Below are 15,334 nucleotides of genomic sequence, written 5' to 3'. Positions count from 1 at the left end.
GACAAGGGCTCTCCTGAGGGCTACAGGATACGGAGGGGCTCGAGAGTGCAACCAAGTGGCACACTAGCTACAAACAACGGAAGTGACTTAGGAATCAAATCGGCAGACATCGATAAACATCTGCGGGATAACCTGGTAGAGCTTGGTGTATCGACTACAAAATATTAGTGTAGGAGGAAAACGTCCCATATCAATAACTAATTATAAAATCGGTATTGTAAATTGTCAGTAAATTAAAACAGTCTGTAGCACCATGGAATAAAACAGAGACACAGATATAGAAGAGACTCAAGTTAATAAAATCTCACTTTGAGCCTATGGGAAAATGGTGTATTGTTCTTAATGATGTTATTTATCATAACTGGCTCATTACTATAAAGGAGCTTTAGGGGGGTTGGGGATTTAGCTCAGCTCAGTGGTAGAGCGCTTGCCTAGCAAGCGCAAGGCCCTGGGTTCGGTCCCCAGCTCCGAAAAAAAAGAAAAAAAAAAGGAGCTTTAGGGTTTGTTCCTAAAATGAAAACAGTTAAAATTTAGAAACTTAAAACCCTACGAAGCATGACGGTGCCCCACATGTAATTCCAGCATAGAGAGGTGGAAGCAGGAGGATCAGAAGTTCAAGTCCAACCTGAGTCATATAAGGCTTTGTCTCAAAAAAGGGGGAAGGGAGACTGAAAGCCTTTAAACACTAAAAAATATATAAATTCCTTTTTACTCATGAGAGTAAAAAATACAGGTAAAGCCACCATTCAGAAAGGGAAACAACTGACATATTTATCTACCTTAAAAATTCCTATTTCTTCTTCATAGTGCTATACTATACTATAGATAAAATTAAAGATCATTGATACAGCTTAAAGAATCTACATACTTACAATTGTAAAACAAATCATTGGAGGGAAGTGGGAAGGACTGTGTGAGGAAGTGACTGGTAATGGGGCAGTGAGTGGGATATAAAGTGAATATTAAAACAATAAATAAATAAAATAAACAATTATAACACAATAAAAAAGAATATAAAAGAGTATAAAAACAATGTTATTAGTAAGAGAAAAGCAAGATCTAAGTTTTAAAAACACACCAAAGGGGTTGGGGATTTAGCTCAGTGGTAGAGTGCTTGACGCAAGCGCAAGGCCCTGGGTTTGGTCCCCAGCTCCGAAGGGGGGGAAAAAAAACACCAAAGATAAACAGGCAACTCATACAAAAATGAATCAATTAATGATAATGAAGGGTTGACATTATTTTTAAGACGGTAAATTAGACCACAATGAGCACTGGTACTTGTTTGACAATGAGCTGCAGATGTAAAATTAGAGCCCTAAGCTCAGGGAAGCACAGTGGAAATGAGACTCTGATACAATGCTTGGGGTGCGCACTGACACCACTCTCCTGACAGGCAATCTGGAAGGAAGAAAGTATGAAACTCTCAGCGGAAGCTAGCCTGTTCTGGACAGTTTTCTCTACACCAGCAAGGACCCACCGAGGGATGTGTCACATCCTGCTATTCGCTTGCTAAGTTCCCAGCACTCAGAGAAGAGGCAGGCTGACATCTGAGTCCAAGGCCAGCATGGTCTACAGAGTTGGGTTCCTGGACAATCAGGGCTAGACAATGTTCCAAAAGAACCAAAACCAAAAACAACAAAATCTCTACCAAAATTAAGGAATTATCGTGTGTGTGTGTGTGTGTGTGTGTGTGTGTGTGTGTGTGTGTGTGTGTGAAGACCATTTTTAGAAGTCAGATATGAGCCAAAAGTTTCACTTTTAGCATTTTAACTTTTTATAGTAAAATAAAGTATACAGCACAGTGAGCTAATTTTCTATTTCTTGAGGACTAAACACGATCTTTAGAATCATGCTTCCCACATTGCCACACTGCATTCTTTACATGCCTTCCTGTCCTCCTTGCCTTTGCACCTGGTCTTGTTTTCCTTGATGCTTTAGGATATCTGGAGTGATGCTGACCACTCTGTGGTTATGTTAAGGAGCGTCTTTCCTTCCTGTTTTCGCCCTTTTAGACCCAGCTCAAATATCCTCTCCTCTTTGAGACAAGCTCTCAAAGCAATTCTCTGCGCAATTATGAGTTCTGTCTTCTTTCTTCTTCTTCTTCTTTTTTTTTTTTTTCGGAGCTGGGGACCGAACCCAGGGCCTTGCAGTTGCTAGGCAAGCGCTCTACCACTGAGCTAAATCCCCAACCCCTTCTTCTTCTATAGCAACCCAAGCAAGACCTCTGGGCTGATAACCACACTCCTTGAGCCCCGCCCTTCTGTTTTCCTCACTAGCAATGTGCTTCTTAGAGACTTGCTATCTTGGTAACTAGTTCTGGTGACCAGAATAGCAATTGAAATTTAGTAAGGAACTATGAATGTGTGCATGAATGAGCAAGTAAATTAATCCATCTACTCCAAAACTTGTTCTTTTTTTAATTAAAAACAAAAACAAAACCGTTTTGCTTCCAAGATTTTTCTCTTTGATGAATATTACTTCTAGAAATTTGTTAGGGTTTCTACTGCTGTGATAAACATCATGGTGCAGAGGAGTGAAGTATTTCCTTTGGCTGTAGCCCAGTATGAAGGGAAGAGTTCAAGGCAAGAACTTGGGAGGCAGAAACTGGAGCAAAAACCTTACAGGTATGTTGCTAACTAGACTTCTCCCATGGTTTGCTCAGTCTGTTTTTATAAACAGCCAGAACCACCTGCCCAGGGGCAGTATTGCCCACAGTGGGCTTAGTCTTCCACATCAATCATTAATCAAGAAAATGCCCTACAAGCTTGCCTACAGGGTGATGTAATGGAGACATTTTCTCAGTTACGATTCCTTCTTATTCCTTCTTGCCAGACATGCCTGGGTTTATGTCAAGTTGACAAAAAAAAAAAAAAAAACAAAAAAAAACAACCAGGACAAGAAGCAAAGGGAATCTCAAAACCTAGATGCTGCAAGAAATACAAGCAGTTATAAGGCTTTATATTTTGGAAATATTTACACAATTTCATTATCTACAGACTTACTTTTATCGCCATATTGAGGAATAAAAAGCTCCCCATCTCTCACGGCATTTGCAAATGAGATATTTTGGAACAGTTCATCCTGAGGATTCTGGCAGCTTCCCCAATATACTGGAGATTCATGATAGCTTGGAATTATTTATCTATGTCTCACTTTTTAAAAAAAAGACTTATTTAGAATTACTTTTAGGAGTATGCGTGCGAAACTTTGTGTGTGTTTATGTGCACCATGTACATGCAGGAGCCTGTAGAAGCCAGAAAGGGCATAAAAAACACTAGAACTGGCCTCACCGAATGTGGGGCCACCTCACATGGGTAATGGGAACTGAACCCAGGTCCTCTTCGAGAGCACGGAGTGCCCTTAGCGGTTCAACATCTCTCCATCCCTTGTGTTTTACAGACAGGGTCTCCCTGTGTGCCCCTGGTGAGAACCTGTAGCTCTCCTGCCTCAATCTCAAGTGCTCTGACTGCAGGTCTGTGCACCACACCTGCACTTCCTTTTTATTAAAATAAATTTTATTAAAATAAAGTTAAAAGTTTATATTAGGTTTTTTTCCTTTTGGGGGATGGCTGCTACATTGAAAGCATGAAGATATTTCCACTTCTAAAAAAGAAAGTTTTTTTTTCTTTATGAGAAATAAAAATGAGACCTAAAAAAAAAATCATTCCAACTTTGACTAATTTGTTTAGAAATACTTGAATCAGACAGACACTCACTATCATAAAGGAAGTCCGTGCCCTGAGTGACATCAACACACATTCTAGCCTGGCGCTCTGATGAATATTGATGGTTCCTAATGAAAAGAGGCACGGAGCCTATGCAGCTAACCTGCTCTCACAGCTGTTGTTCATAGGAAGACAGAAAAGCTCAACTTTTGAGTTGCTGCTCCTAGGAGCCATCTGGGTTCAAATAGGTTTCTTCTCTGATTGGAAAAGTCTCCATTTGGTCATTTGCAAAACTGGAGGAAAGCCTGCCTTCTCACCCAGCTATGAGGCATCCAGAGAAGAGGCACAGACCGTTTGATGTTCTATAATACAAATGCAAGATGCTATTAGAAGTACGGAGAAAAGCAAAATGTTTAGGGGAGAGCAATGTTTTCCTTTCACCATATTAAGCTTTTAAAACATAATGTCCTTTCATTATGCACAGTGGGAAGAAAAATGCCACTTTCCCCTCTAGAAGAAGTTCCCCTCCCTGAGTTTTTTTTTAAGGTGCAAGAAGCCAAGCTCTCTTAAATGTAAGGAGGAGAGTCCACTGTCACCCCCGCCAGCAGAAGAGCAGTGCTGGGGTTTGCTCTGAACGTCTCCACTCTTTTCCAGCGCAGGGCCTAACTGACCCCTGGGAATTCTGCCCTTTCAGCATCTCGAAACACCTGTCACTGTACTCCAGCTTAATCAGCACCTCGTGGTAAGGACAAACTGGGCTCTGTCAGGGCACGCTCTGGGTCACAGGCAAGAAAAATGTCAACCGCAGCTGAGGGAGCCAAACGTTAACGGTTTAGGGATTCGGTTACATTTACATGGCATGGGCATCTCAAGAGCCGCACTGGCATCTGCCTCTGCCAGATGACAGCCTGAGACAGGAGTGGGACAGCTGCAAAATGGCACCATGGACTTCTCTGAAAGTATCAGTATCTTGTCTGCTGCCTACCTCCCTCCTCTGCCCCTCCCTCCCTCCTGAACACACAACTCTGTTTGGAAATTTCCATGCATCCCTAGAGGCCTAACTAATATCACCTCACCCTCACATCCTCATGACACCCTTGACCCCTCTGTGCTGTGGCTACCATTCCCCCAGGATCCTACCCTATTCTTGACTCTGTGATATGCCCACCATTGGCTCAGGACAGCTCTCAAGAAGAGTTTGCCACAGAATGGTCAGCTCCTAGCTGCCTGGATGTAGTCCCATCCTGTTTCCCTCTCTGTGGTTGACTAGGGGCAGCTGGAAAGGACTGACTCGATAGAAAGCCTTCTGCAGCCCACTCCAACCCTCAAGAAGTTGTCCCCCAGGAGTTCCCAGCTCTCTGCTTAGCATCTTCTGCACAGCCTCATGACTGCCCTGGAACTGGGTTTGCATTTTACAGAGTGCCTTTGGTGGGAGATAATGAGTGCCTGGACAACAGGAACTGTCTTAATATGAACTTTACTTTATATTCAACAAATGGAGTCAATGCCAGTATGTTCTGTGTACCACGGTAGGTCTCCCATCCTTGCAGATGAGCACCGAGACACAGGTGGGGAGGTAGACACACAGGTGAGAGTAACCTGAGTTAAATCTAACTACGGTCCAAGCCTGGTCCCATTGGGACAGTTTGCCTGTAACATCTCCAGACATAGGATGCTGCTGTGGTCCTGGAAGCTCTGTGTGTATCAGAAAATGTACTCAAAGCTATGCAAATAGAATGGGAAGACAGAGTGTTGGACCTTCTACAGCAGGCATCAGGCACTCTGAGGAGAAAGTTCTGAGCACCTGGTCCAACACTCCTATCACTTTACATAGTTGGGGTCTGGTGTCTCTGAAAGGTAGAAACTCCTCCAAGACGACAACTTGCTTACCAAATGCCTACAGACTAACAAGACACAGCCAAGTCCAATGAGCAATTAAGGAATAAATTGGTACAAAGAAATATAAACATGGACGTTTTTATTAAGAAAATGAAGTGGATCCCAGGATATATTAATTTGTTATCACCCCTGTGTGATATGTCACCATTTTTTAGAAGGGATAAGGAAACAAAACCAACACGAGAGTCTCCAGGTGTGGAAAGATCCTAACTGACCACAAATCTCCAAGTTAATCCCCAACATTTCTTCTCTGTTTCCCAAACCTTCCATTTTCCTGAAGGATTTCAAAACTAGTGACACTCTGAACTACTCCACTTTGAATTTCCTAACTTGACCAAAGTGGGTCGGAACTGCCACTGTCACTGCGTGTCATCCCTACCTACGGTTATGAGGACAACCAGTTTGGCACCATGAGATCAACTGAAAACAGGAGGCCCACACCCTGCCCAGCTCTGCCTCCACACTCTGAGTCCTAACAAAAACCACATTTATCCCTGGCACATATGATGCTGATGCCACGGGGTGTGTCCAGACCTGTGCTAGGTACTTGTGTGAGAGTTGCTCTCTCTGTGGGAAGAACGGCAAGGGTATCTATCCTTAGGAATGCTGCGTCCACGGTAGTGAGGCCTGTTCTTTAAAAGTCTCACATCATGAGCTACTGCTTCTGCAGTCTTGCTTGTATGCATGGCTTCGCCTTTGTAAACACTTACAGAGATGGCAGAGTCCTCTGTCCTGGGCTCCAGAGTGGGGGTGGAGCTGAGACCTCACGAGAGTCCCATTCCATTACAAGAGGTGATGTAAGGATTCTCCATTATGTTCAAGAAAAACAAAAATACTGACTGGTGCTTATGGTTCCAGAATCATACTGGACATCACAAACGATGACCTACAGCATCTTTCCCTCCAGCAGGGACCACCTGTCTAGAGAGTGCCGAGGAAGGAGTGTTCTTCCTTTCTCACTCAGCAGCATTCACTCAACACCTCTTCTCTGGGCCAGCAGGAGGCTGTTTGAATACAGTGGAACCCGGGACAGATCAAGCTCTGTCCTTGTGTAGCTCACGGTCTGGTGCAGCCACCATGAACAGCAGTAGATAAAATCATTGCGGTGAGTACACAAAGGTAAGACTCATGCTAGAAGGCCATAGAGGCTTTCCTGAGAAACCACCTGCCATCAGTTGGAGCGTGCAGAGGACGGAAACATCCCCGGCATCCAACCTGAGGGGAGATAACAAGGACAATCTTCCCTGACAGATGGGTACATCCCACACGAACTGTAAGTGAGCTGCACCAAAGAGAGAGGAGTGCCCAGCTCACTAGAAACAACCGCCCCACACTCTTCAGTTCCCAGGTCCCGAAGATTTGGGGTCAGTTTGGGGCATGACACCCACGAGAGGCACTGAAGGACTCAGAAGCATTTAGAAGCTGGTGAGGGAGAGTCTACCAACAACGTGAAGTGAAGTGAAGAAGCTGGAGGAAGGACTAATGGGTAGCCTGAGGAAGACAAGGTCTCAGTCCTGCTACTGGTACCTGAAGATCTGCCGCCCGCCCGTGACAGCCGCTGTGGTATCTGGATCTCAGGCTGCTTCTCAGTCAATGCCAGACTCCTGCTTGGCTCTGACCCATTATGCACAATGAATGCTTCCTTCATGGATCGCTGGGATAAAATGTTAGTGCATGTAGTGTGTTTGTGTGTGTGTGTGTGTGTGTGTGTGTGTGTGTGTGTGTGTGTGTAGAGGAATGACTAAAACTTTTAACAGGTTTCTTATACTAAAATGTTCTGGAGCTTTCAAATACTAATATTCTGACTAACCAAGTTTCCCAAACTAGTTTTCGGGAAATTAGCGTTCTTCCCCAAATCTACCCTCTAGAAAACCTGGCTCTAGACTCTTCCCTGTTCTCTTGGCTCAGCGCTGATGCAGCCCATTAGGGACATAGACGTAAAAGTTTAGACATAGTGTCTCCCCTGAAGAAGAGTGACTGGGCTGGATGTCACTCTGCTGCAGAGTGCTTTCCTAGCATGCTCAAGACTCAGCTCCTAGCACAGAAAATGGAAGGGGGGGGACCAGAAGACTGGCTCGTGCTGCACCCGACTGACTGGAGACCGCTGAAAACGCCTGGGGAAAAGACCGTCTCGAAGGGAGCAGTCACGCAGTAGCTCACAGAGCTAAGTGGCACTGCCCTCATTCGGTGATACAGGACAGGACTAAGCAGTTGTCTTATATTCTTTATTAAAGACCCAAAATCCTGGGAAATCTAGTGTCCTCTGTGGACATTGTTCAACCCCACATTCACCACTGTCATACCCCCACCCCACGCCAACCCCTGTTTGGATTTTCTCAAAAGGGTTTCTCTGTCCCTGGCTATCCTAGAACTCAGACTCAGCCATCTTCTGCCTCTGCCTTCTAAGTGCTAGGATCAAAGGCATGTGCCACCACTGCCCGACTTCACCTATCTTTCTTAACTCCAAATTCTATCAAGTTAATTTGTTATCAAGAAGCGCTGCCATTCTCTGAAGAACAGTGAATGGCTGGGAGCTTCATAAAAACCTGCCGGGCATCTATCAGCTCAGACTCCCAGCACAGGCTCTGGGGCCGAGGAAGGATGGTGTGTGGTACTGACTGCCACGCATGAGTGCACTCAATCGCAAGGTGGGCGAATGCTTGCTTTGGACCTTTCCTTACTAAACAGTGACCAGAGAGTAACAAAGGACCACAGAGAAGAGCCCCTGCATTTTAAAGTGCTGGGCGGAGAGGATGTAAGGAGAGGGACTACTTGAGAGCCCGGCAGCATGGCGAGGAATGAGCCCGTGCTGTGCAGACGTCTGGAGACGAAGAACTGTTTGAGATGCGATGAGACAGGAGGGTAGGGAGAGTCAGGATCTGAGGGAGGCCAGAGCTCAGATCAGTGTTTGCACTGACAGACATGGGAGTGTGAACAAAGAACGGGGCTCAGAGATCACCAGTTGTACTCCATGCCGCCCTTCCTCCAACTCGGTCCACACAGAGACGCCCGTGCCAGGGCTGCAACTTCACATTATTCTACCCATCTACTGAGGTTCACACTCAGGTTCACACTCAAGGTCTCCTCTAGCTAACCCTGATAAATCACAACTTGTTGCTGCAGAAAACTTGGATCTATGAAAGGGAAAGATTTAATGCCATGCCTAAACCTTTTCTTACATTAAAAACAAAACAAAACAAAAAAGTGACTTGTTCTGCCATATTTCTTCTTAGAAATGAAAACATTTGTTAAGGTTTCCTTGGCCACGAAGGGAAGAAAACTGTGTTTACCCTGTGTTTAATCCCCAGAGACTCAATGTCCAATGCTGCCAAGAAGGCCCCCAAACTTCCTGTCTCAGCAGTTGTAATCCTATGAAAGTCAAGCCAGCCCTCCTGTCCAAATGCACCCACTGCTTTTCCAATGTGTATACTTCACCGGGTTGTCATAAATAAACCGTGTCCTGATTTAGGGCTCATCAGCTATCCCAGGATCTGAGGCAGCAGTTGTGGGAGGGGAAAAAAAATGTTAGCACGAGTGCCACTTACCAGTCCCAAAGCTCTCCTCTCCACAGAGGGAAAGCTTGCTTGCATCCATCAAATTCCCAAAAAACTTCCAGCCAGTTGGGGTCTCATACAAAGCGATCTTTGTGGCGTTTGCTACCCTTCAAAGGCATGAAATCAAAGTTACATCACAGCAGGGCTGTGACCGGGGCCATGTGAGGATGGAAAAGATCAGCCGTCATTGTAGGGTCCCACTTAACACTGCTCAGAGGTCAGCATGATTCTGCGATTTGAGGAGAATTAGAAAGGGAAACCTAGGCACAAGGGGCTCTTCTGTATGGATCTAGAGGAACGTGGGTCAAATAAGAGAAGAAAAGATTAATTCAGATCAGTTTAACACTTGAAGTTTAACTGCAGTAAAACAGCAGGGTTGGGGCACTGAAACCCACAGGTCTGGATACAGAACACATCTACAAGCATTCTATAAAGAGCAACAGAATGGTGTTTTGGTGTGCTCATGAGTAATCACCGAGGTCAGCATTTCACAGAGAAAGTGCGGGTCAGAGCAAGTCACATGACCCACAGCCCAGTTCTCAATGTCCAGCCAGCATTTCTTTCTTATCACCAGATGTCCCACTGTGGAGTTTCCCATTCCAGACAGCCTCATCCATTGTCATAAGCAGCCTCTTTCTCCTCCTACAAATCCTTTACTCCTTCCTATACAGATTCAGACTACTGAGGACCTCTCTGAACGGCTGGATCTGTAGCTCAGCAGTGGGGAGCATGTTTCAAACGCTCAGCCCTGTGTCAGATTCCCAGCACTGATAAATAGATGAATAAAGAAAGAACTTTTCAGTGACTTAAAAAAAAAACCCTTCCAAAACCCCTTCTGTTTGAGTAGTGGAAGGTGCTTGGTAGTTTTAATGCAGTCTCAGTAAAGTATACATTCCAGGTTCCTGCCCTTTTTTCTCAAGCAAAGTTAGGTGGGGAAAATCACATCTACAATTCTGAGGACCTTGAGATCACTTTTATTTGAAGTAAGGTTTTTCGGTTTTGAGTCTATACAGGTTATCAATTTTTCCAAAAGTTTTAATTAAAGTATTCCTGAGAAGATACAGAATATGGTATTTCAAGGGCACCACAGTGTGGCCACCAACCAGCTCTGAGTTCTAAATGTCGGATCTGGAGGCAGAAACACTGGCTTCTGGGTGCTGCCCTAGGTCAGCTGTGGCGTCTTTGCCAAGGCTGGCACCTCCTGACTCTCAGCTCCTCTCTGTTGAAGTTGGGGTCCAGGGAGGAGCGCGAGATGAGGCACATGAAGAACTCCACTCACCATCCCAGCACTAACATTTCCTTATTGGCTTGGGTGGAGGCAGCCGTACTTCTGAAATCACCTCACCTTCAAAGGTTTGGGGTCTGGGGCTCTGCATTAAATTTTCTTAATCTTTGATGTAGGAGAGATTAATTTTCAGGAAGCAGCTGCTTTTAGCTGGTAAAGCAACAAAACTAAAACTCATCATAATAAACAGAGCATTTACTGTCTGTGACACAGGGGGATGTGGACCTTAGACAATCTCCCTTGTTTTCACACGGTTACCAATGTAAGGAGAAATTTATATACAAAATCTTCATTTTAGGGAAAGAATAAAAAGCTAATCCTCTTAGCACACTATTATATTAACTCTGAATAGTTTCATTATCCAGCTACCCTGACGTAGCTGCTCCCTAGCTGGCTGAATTTAATCAGCCTTCTTGACCTTGGACATGCACTAATACAGTGGGGTTATTGACAGCATTTAATAAGAATTGAATGACTTAATCAAATATGTAAAATATCTACTGTCCTGGCCAAGGGACCCTCCTTAAGCCTAGCCAGTCTTGTAAGTACCTGAATCAATACACTCTTCCCTTCCCACACCCATGGCCTTTTACTCATTCACTCCTCACTGTTAACTCAGCAGAAGATCCCTGAGGTCCTGATATGTTCTAAAGCATCCCCTGTTTGTTACTTAGACCTTTCACTTTTAATCATTTTCCATGGGCCTCACAAGTCTCCTTTTATAAATGAAAAAATGCCCAAGAGAACAAACGTGTAAGAAATTCTGATACTGTTTACTGCCACGGATCTTCTGTTGCAAGATCCATGCAAGGGCATGTATTTTCCCTATTGAACTTTCTGCTTTAGTGTTTGGACAAATGAGGCATCACTGCATTTAAGCCTGCAAGAGGAATCAGTTCTGATTAAAGTCTGAAGTCACTTTAAATGACTCTTTAAAGATGCATTTCATGTGTTTGGCTGTTTTGACTGCATATACCTATATGCCACATGTGTGCAGTGCTCTCAGAGGCCAGAAGAGGAGACTGAAATTATATATGGTTATGAGCCACCATGGAGGTGCTAGGGATCGAACCCTGGTCCTCTGGAAGAATAGTGTTCTTCTTAACTGCTGAGCCATCTCTCCAGGGCCCTCAAAATACTTTTTTAATCATGGTGTGTGCACACTGCTCAACAAAAGGGACCCTGCATAGATCAAGAATAACATCTTGACTACAAAGAAAGTACCATTCATTTATCTCTAGCGTTCGTTTACTTACTGTGTGCATCCTATTTGGGAACACTGCCACGCAGAATTAAGATGGTGAAAAAAAGGACAGTACTTTCTCTGTAGAGGTGACAGCCTAGCTGTGGAGCCATCAGACAGATAGCCTGACAGACCACAGTGTGGCGAGGACCAGGCTGGAGGAATGCAGGATGCTGATGGGCCTTAGAAGAGAGCTAACCCTGTAAATACCTCACTCAAGAAAGACTGCAGCCACAGGCTTATCCTGGAAGCGGAGGACTCATGCTCCAGGCACGGTGCTGGCATAATGAAGAACAGTGTGATGGGAGACAGGTGGGCCCAAGAATGGAGACCTACCGGTCCAGAGCACCACTTGTGGGCATGCTGCGGGCAAAGCCACGGACCCCAGTCTGCTGGAAATACGGAATGCTGAAGATGTTGGCGGCGATGACAGCCACAGAGTCAGAAGGGTTCACAAAGAACCCGTGCTTGCCCAGAATCATGTTCCTATCCTGGGGAAGAAAAAAGGTTCAATGTAAGACCTTTTAATCAGACAGCAAACAAGAGAGACAATAATCTGTGGAGTTTTCCAAAATTCAACCTGGGTCCTACACTCACACTGGGCTTTAAACACGGGATTTTTTTGGTGGTTTTGTGTAACACTGTGGGTCCAAAGGTACCTCCGTGCCCAAGAGTTAAAACTGGTTTCAATTAAAATGCAAGCACAAACCGCCTTTGAGCTGAGCCCTCTGTTCTCCCTCCTGGGGCCGCTAACTTTAACCTCCTAGACCTCTCCAAACTCTGGAACCAATCATGTCTCTCCCAGAGGAGGGGAAAGGATGTACAAGAGAGGAAATGTTGGCTGTTTATGCAGTTTGACAGGTCTACTGGGCATCCTCTGAGGAACAAAGGCAGACTTCTTCAAGGAAGGACTTCTAAATCATGGTTCCCTCCAATTGCTACCGGACCCCCCCCCAAAAAAAGGCCGCCACCCTCGCCGCTTCCAAGGTGCCTCCTGTGCTGCCACTCGAGCGCCTGAGACTCGAGGGGAAACGGCAGCACATCCTGCACTCCATCGGAAGATCCCTGGTGACACAGCATCTGCTCTGAGCCCCTTCAGTTCTCCTAAGTCTTGATGTAGGGAATATTAATTTTCAGGAAGCAGTTGCTTCTAGCTGGTGAAGCAGCAAAAATAAAAACTCATAATAAACAGAGCATTTACTGTCCGTGACACACAGGGATGTGCACCTTACACAATCTCCTTTGTTGTCACACGGTTACCAATGTAAGGAGAAATTTTCATTTTAGGGAAAGAACAGAACGTTGACTCTCTTAACGTACTCATTACATTGGCTATAAACAGTTTCACTATCCAGCTGGTATTAACAAATGCATGGGTATGTTATTAGATGAAATGCACGGGTATGTTATAAGATGAACCTTCTGTAGAGATTAAATGACCAATCGGCCTGGCTGAGACCTACCTTAGGGCCAGTATCTAGAACTCCTGCAGCTTCTGGAGTATAGTCATTAAATCCTAACTGGGACCTACACCCCCACTCGGCAAATCCGAGTGCCTGAAATCCAATGCACTGGTTATATTTCAAAGCCTTTTGTTTCTGCTCAAGAGGGTCTTTTAATCATTTGGCCCTGGCCTCCTGTGTAACAAAGGGCTCTTGAGAGCTACTCAGCAGGCTCCAATGGCCTGGTAGAAACTGTCCATTTTCCCCCTGCGTCTGCAAGGCCCAGCTTGCATGAGAAACCATTTAAATGTACCTATACACACCCCATCACCATCAAAGGCAGCCCCGAAATCATGCTCTCCTGACTTCATGGTTTCCACCAGGTCAGCAGCGTAGGTGAGGTTGGGGTCAGGGTGGTGGCCTCCAAAATCCTCCAGGGGAACACAGTTCACAGCTGAGTTTGCGGGGGCACCAAGTTCTTCACAGAGGATCTTCTTGACGTACGGTCCCACAACTGTAACAAATTAAAGGATGAATAGCCAAACCCTAAAACTTATTAAAATGTGGAATGGCTGCAGGGTGGGATGCACACTGTGGGAATAAGAATGGCATGGGCAACTTCCTATCCCCAGACACCATAGTATTTGAAAGGAGTCATCTACTGAGTCTCTGTCCGTTTTCCAAACATGTGCAGAGGAGGCCCTCAGCTCTGCCGACTAGTTGAGGAGGACACAAACCTTCCATATGAAGGAGGAAGGAGACTCCTCCTATCAAAACTAGAGGGCCAGCAAGGACCCAGTGGAAGGCTGCAGTCGAACAGTAGATTTTTTTTTCAGGGCAGTCTGCAGTGTATCAGGAAGCTCTGCTCAGACCCATGAAAGAGCTCAGGCAAATGCATCCTTCCCCAACCACACAGACAAGTCTGTGGGTTCCGCACCCCTGCCACTCAAATACTCTCCAGTCCTGAACTGCTGCAGGATAGGCAGAGTCTAAATAGTCATGAATTTTCATGATCTATATATGGGAAAGTCTCGTGGCTTCAGGTCATAGTCACGGTTGTCTCTACTGGCCTGGTCAAACAGCCCACAGAGGAAGAAGGATGGGAGATACACATCCTGTTGCTGCTGAGTTTAATCCTTGGCTTGCCCCGGCCCCCAGCTAAGAAAAGCATGTGGAAGCAATGGTGGTGGGGCTCGAGAACATGTCCCCCACAGCTGGCTAGTTAGCAGGCCAATGTCACTCTTCAGAGTGTATGTGGGTGCAGAAGCAGAATGTGAGAGACACAAGAGAGCCCACAACAGCTGCAAGGGACTGGAAGCCCAGGGCTTGGTGTGAAAACACTGAGCTTCACACCAGCTCACCACCAGGGACATCTGTACTGTTCTGCTTGCCTACAATGAGATTCGTAAACTGTGCAAATGTGAATCTGAAATGCTTGTGAAATAACACCGTGTAAGCCATCGGAGGCCTAAGAGGGCTATGGAGGCACCATGGCACACACAGCCGAGAAGCTCCCTGTCTTTGCAGAGCCACCAGCTCATACCTCCGTGCATGGCGTCGATGCGGATCTTCAGTCTGTTTGGGCCAGAGAGTAGCTCCTTCAGTGCGTTGAAATCAAAGATGTTTCTCAGCATTGTGGCATAGGCCTCGACTGAGTCCACGATCTCCACTGTGAGAATAAGTGACATGGGAAGGAAAAACAAAACATATCAGACCATTATGTTCCAACCTAACTGTATCTCAGTGAACCTGTAGTAACTGTGCACAAGGGCGACTGTGACGGCTGTTAAATGTCACCTCAAACATACTAACAATCTTCCCTAGACACAGATGTTACTCGTGATTTACATGGTTTTGTAGACAAGGAAGCTCAGGGTTTGAAAGTCAGGAGCTTGCACAGCTAGGGTGGGACACATGAATTCTCAGCAGAGGCTAGCTGAACTCTGCTATGCTGCCGCCCACTGTCCCTACATATCCCCAAGTCACTTCTATTTTTGGAATCATGGATGACAGGAAAGATAACACCCATTTTTCTTTAATTTTCATTTTAGAGGTCCAGGGGGAAAAGGTTTCCTCAATGAATCACTTCCTGTATCTCCTGTTAGTGGCTAGAAGTGTCTTTGCTCAGGAGCTCTGGACATTTTCAAAGCACAAGGGGTTTATGGAGCACTCTAGTGGTGGCTTTTAAACCCTAAGAACACATGGCACTTGGTGTTTATCACAGTGCAACTGTCAGCCCTCAATGC

The 15,334-nt window shown here is 45.4% G+C and overlaps 1 protein-coding gene across 2 annotated transcripts in view; it reads right to left on the bottom strand.

Annotated features, from left to right (window-relative positions):
- The window catches only part of Pgm1 (phosphoglucomutase 1), a 59,426-nt gene that overhangs the window by 10,821 nt on the left and 33,271 nt on the right, over positions 1–15,334 (bottom strand). For both annotated transcript variants that reach the window (NM_017033.2, XM_006238442.5), the window contains 4 exons: positions 14,632–14,757; positions 13,412–13,602; positions 11,983–12,137; positions 9,110–9,225 (listed from right to left, as the gene is read on the bottom strand). In NM_017033.2, coding sequence (NP_058729.2) covers positions 9,110–9,225; positions 11,983–12,137; positions 13,412–13,602; positions 14,632–14,757 — 588 coding nt within the window. The remainder of the gene's footprint in view (positions 1–9,109; positions 9,226–11,982; positions 12,138–13,411; positions 13,603–14,631; positions 14,758–15,334) is intronic.

This window comes from Rattus norvegicus, chromosome 5 (genome assembly GCF_036323735.1).
Source record: "Rattus norvegicus strain BN/NHsdMcwi chromosome 5, GRCr8, whole genome shotgun sequence".
Lineage (NCBI taxonomy): Eukaryota > Metazoa > Chordata > Mammalia > Rodentia > Muridae > Rattus > Rattus norvegicus.
This window is presented reverse-complemented; position numbering and strand designations above follow the sequence as displayed.